Source organism: Frankliniella occidentalis, unplaced genomic scaffold, assembly GCF_000697945.3.
Source record: "Frankliniella occidentalis isolate FOCC.00 unplaced genomic scaffold, Focc_3.1 Scaffold106, whole genome shotgun sequence".
In the NCBI taxonomy this organism is placed as follows: domain Eukaryota; kingdom Metazoa; phylum Arthropoda; class Insecta; order Thysanoptera; family Thripidae; genus Frankliniella; species Frankliniella occidentalis.
Window position 1 is genome coordinate 284,128 of NW_026267235.1, and position 3,866 is coordinate 287,993.

Consider the following 3,866-nt stretch of genomic DNA (forward strand, 5'->3'; position numbering starts at 1 on the left):
GGGGGGGGGTAAAGAACGAGTAAGATGAGAGAAAGTGAAACATTTATGTCAGTGGAACAAATGTAAAAGTTCATGTGTCATAGAATTATAACATGTTGACTAACTCACCTTCCTCCTGCTCTGCCAGGCAATCGATACCAAATAGTGTATCTTGTCTTCACGGGATTATACTTCTTTTTCCAAGTGCAAGTCAAGTTCTGCCAATTTTGTGAGACACAAGAAAAATCGCTGACATCTTGGGGTGGATCTGGGGTTAAAAAGAAAAAAGTTACAGTAGCTGATACAGAACAAGTGAGGAAAGCACATACTACAGCAGCACAGCCAACTTTAAACTTACAGCCGACGGCTACGTTGTTCAGGCACACCACGTCCTGCGCTGCGTCCTCCCACTTGTTCAACTTGCAGTAATACATGGCCGAGGACACGTTGGGCCGCATCGTGAGCTTGAGCGTCGTCTCGTTGACCACGTGCAGGTGCTCTGGGGCCACCGTCTTATTCTGTCGGTAGAACATGAGGTGGCTAGCGTTGCGTCCCTTGGTTCCCGGATGGGTCAGGTTGAGCACACAGTACAGTTCCAAGAGTTCCCCTTCCATCAGGATTATATCCCCCGCCGGGATGGTCACTGCGCATAAGAAATACATTAGTGGAAATATTTCGACCGTCTGAAAATAACTAGTTGTACAGTGTGTGTATCAACACTCACCTCCCGGGGTGGATAGACCGGGCCCGCAGGTGGACTGGGCGCCGTGTTGCTCCACCAGGAGCATGAGGACGAACGCCACCATGGGGAGGGCCGACCCCAAGACGGCTGTGACGGAGGGTGTCCTCCGCGCCGGGGCTGGGGGGCGGCCATGGGGGCGGCCATGGAGGTGGGCGGGGGCCGGAGGCCGGCCCGGCGGACGGGGTGCCGAGGGCGCCATGGCTACTGCCCTATCATTTCTGCAAACAGAGGAGAGCGAGCGAATTATTGACGGAGCCAGGTCAGGTCAAGCGCGCTCTTCGAGTGGTCAAGTCAGATCAGCAGTCAGCAAGGTCTAGGCCCAGACCCTCGCCTTGGCCTCGCCGAGGCCCCGCCGAGGCCCCGTGCCGGGCGCACGCGGGCATGCCCAACACTAACACAAATCTTTATTTAGCTCCGCGGGCCGCCGGGCGGGCGCTTCTGCTTTAAGTCAGTAGCGGCGCGCGGCAACAGAGATTCTTGAACCACGTCAGCCCGAAGCCAAGGGCGGGGGGCACAACCTCGGGAACAACCTAAGAAATGCGGCGTAAAGGCTCCGTGAGATCCCTTCCATAATCCCCACTTCAACCCTCTGAAATTTTATGAAGTCCCCTTGAAAAGCCGCCTGAAATCAGTTTAGGTGAATGGGCGTGAGCGCGGCGAGCCCCCCTTACTTTTCACCGCGCCCAACTCCAATCAGCACGGAGTGCGTCGGGCTGCCGAACCCTGCGCCAGCTCCGCCAGCTCCGCCAGCTCGGGTCCGGTTCGCGCGCCACGCGAGTCGGCAGCACCCGCGGTAATTGGCTTGTTAGCAGCTGGGCGGGCCGAGCAAGCCTCGGGCCGGGCAGCGCAGCGCTCGCGGCTCCCAAGGCGTTCGTTCGGTTCTCATTGAGCCAAACGAAGGCGCCCAAAGCCAACCAACAAAAACGATAAATGAATAACGGGGAATAAAAGTTCGACACCTGTTCCCAAGAAACACCACCCAACCACCATCGGGCGAGTAAATAGGCACATCCTTGCAAAACTAGAAGAAAGTTTCAGAACTTTACTGCACGTTGGTGATACGGCGATGATGGTACGTGTCGTCGTTCGCATTTCAGTTGTAAGAAAGGCAGAAAGTTGTACAGTCATTGCATCCGCCTCATGCAGCCAAGGACTCACTCACACACATGACAAGGGTTAACGACGCAGAGTTCACGAACTGAATCACCCACGCGTAACTTTGGGGCGTCAATTCGCGCGGTGCTGAGCTTGTGCTGCCTGCACTCGCGGCCAGGCGACTCGCCCACCCCAACGACCGACGTGCGACTTTCTGAGTATCCGGACCTAGCGCTATGAAAGGGTACACAATCGACACACGATGCACCGTTCTCGCCCCGCTCCCCGGAACAGCGTCGATGAGCGTCCGCGAGGTGAGCCACCATCATAGACGCTGAAAGGGAGGTTCCTTGTTCTTACTGCATTACCCCGCCCACCGTATATATCCTCAACTTTCCCCCTCCCCCGCAGTTTATGTGGGTTGTGTTCCAATAAGGCATTCTGGTAGAGCTGAAAAGAAAAAGAATGCGGGAGCGATAAAACGGAAAACACTGCTTCAACATGGTAACTTCCCACGCATGGAGTGGTTTATTCTCAGTCGGTTTTCCATTTCCGTTCAACCGCAGAGCAGGACAGTACGCGCGGCGGGACATTCTACCTGTTTAGGGTGCAAATTTTTTATCTGGCTCAGAAACTATTCCTGAACATATTAGTCCCCACCTGTGCCCCCTCCTGAAAGCATTTGAACGCACAGCACTTATCAATGTTTATCTCGTACAAACTTTTACAAACTCCGCCGCCGGCAAGGAAAAACAAATCTGCGAGCTACACAGCGGGGTGGGGGAACGCGTTCAGCAGCGTCCATGGCGGTGGCCGCGCGTACGCGCCGCGTGTACACCGTACACCCCCGCCCCGCCCGCCGCGAACTCGAGAACAGAACAGGGCCAGGGCGGAGCGTCGAAACCGCCCGGGGCGGGGGGTTGGTCTGAGGCGCGGGAAAGGGGGTATCTCAAGGAGGGTTGTGAGCACGTGAGACACGTGATCGCGAGTACGAGTAGGGCGGCGGGAAAAGGGAAGCGAGAGAAAGCAAAAGGCCCCCGCGAGACGGCCACGGCCACGGCCAGGGCAACCGCGGCGGTCAACGCTGACGAGGCAGGCGTAGCGGGGCGTGGCGTGGCGTCGCTTGCTGCCGCTGCTTCTGCCGCTGCAGCAAGGCGCACCGCCCCGGCCGGCTCGTCACGTCGGCATGGACAACAGCCATCCATCAAAAGGCAGTGGCAGCCGCACTGGCAACCGGCGGCCGGCCGGGGCAGGCAGAGCTGGCAGGCAGTCGCTGCAGAGCGGGCGGGGCGGGGGCCGCCGACCGAGCACCGCTCGGATCTTCAAAGGACTCGCAAAAAATAAATAAGACGCACGTCCCGTGAATAAATTAGCAGCAGCAGTCGCCCCCGATTCAGCAGCACCGCGAAGCGCGCAGCCTCGTGCTGTGTGTTTAGGAGAAGAGCGGGGATGCGCCGCCGGCCGGGCGGGGGCTTCTAGGGCCTTGCTTGCGGAGCTTGCGGGTCTCTGACACTCGGCACACCGACCACCCCGCGGACCACAGCGGTGGGGCGCGGAGGAGTCGACACGGCTCGCCTGTCGCGGCGCCGTGGTCAGAATCAATTACACCACCATTGTGGGGTGGGGTAGAGTCACACAACTCGTTCACTGTTCAGCGGGCGCTGGACCCACCCGCGCCCTCGAGCTACGCCGGCTACGCCGCTGGCAGCGTCGGCGCCGCACGATAGGGGAGCACAGCGGAGGTGGAGGGGTGGGGGCGCGGCACGCAAGGGCAGGCCGCCTCGCTGTGCTGCTGGCGCCGGCGCGTGGGCGTGCGCAGGGGCCCGCGTACTGTACGGACACCCCCGGCTCGGCCCGACCCGGTTCGACGCTACCCCTACCAGCCGGGCCGGCCGCGCCGCCGCCGCCGCCACCGGGGGGGCCTCGATAGGGGTCCCCTCGATGGGGGTCCTGGCAGCCAAAGCCGAAAGAGCCAGCGAGCGGGCTGCAAAAGCCGTCCGCTCGCCTCGCTGGAAAAGAGGGGCTTTTGGCACCGCGGGGGCGGGGGGGG

At 60.1% G+C, this 3,866-nt stretch overlaps 1 protein-coding gene across 1 annotated transcript in view; it reads right to left on the reverse strand.

The window, feature by feature from the left end:
- The window catches only part of LOC113207317 (cytokine receptor), a 29,094-nt gene that overhangs the window by 8,309 nt on the left and 16,919 nt on the right, over positions 1-3,866 (reverse strand). The window contains exons 2-4 of the mRNA XM_026423830.2: positions 704-939; positions 338-622; positions 109-247 (exon numbers count right to left, since the gene is read on the reverse strand). Of these exons, the coding sequence (XP_026279615.1) occupies positions 109-247; positions 338-622; positions 704-920 (641 nt within the window). The 5' untranslated portion in view covers positions 921-939. The remainder of the gene's footprint in view (positions 1-108; positions 248-337; positions 623-703; positions 940-3,866) is intronic.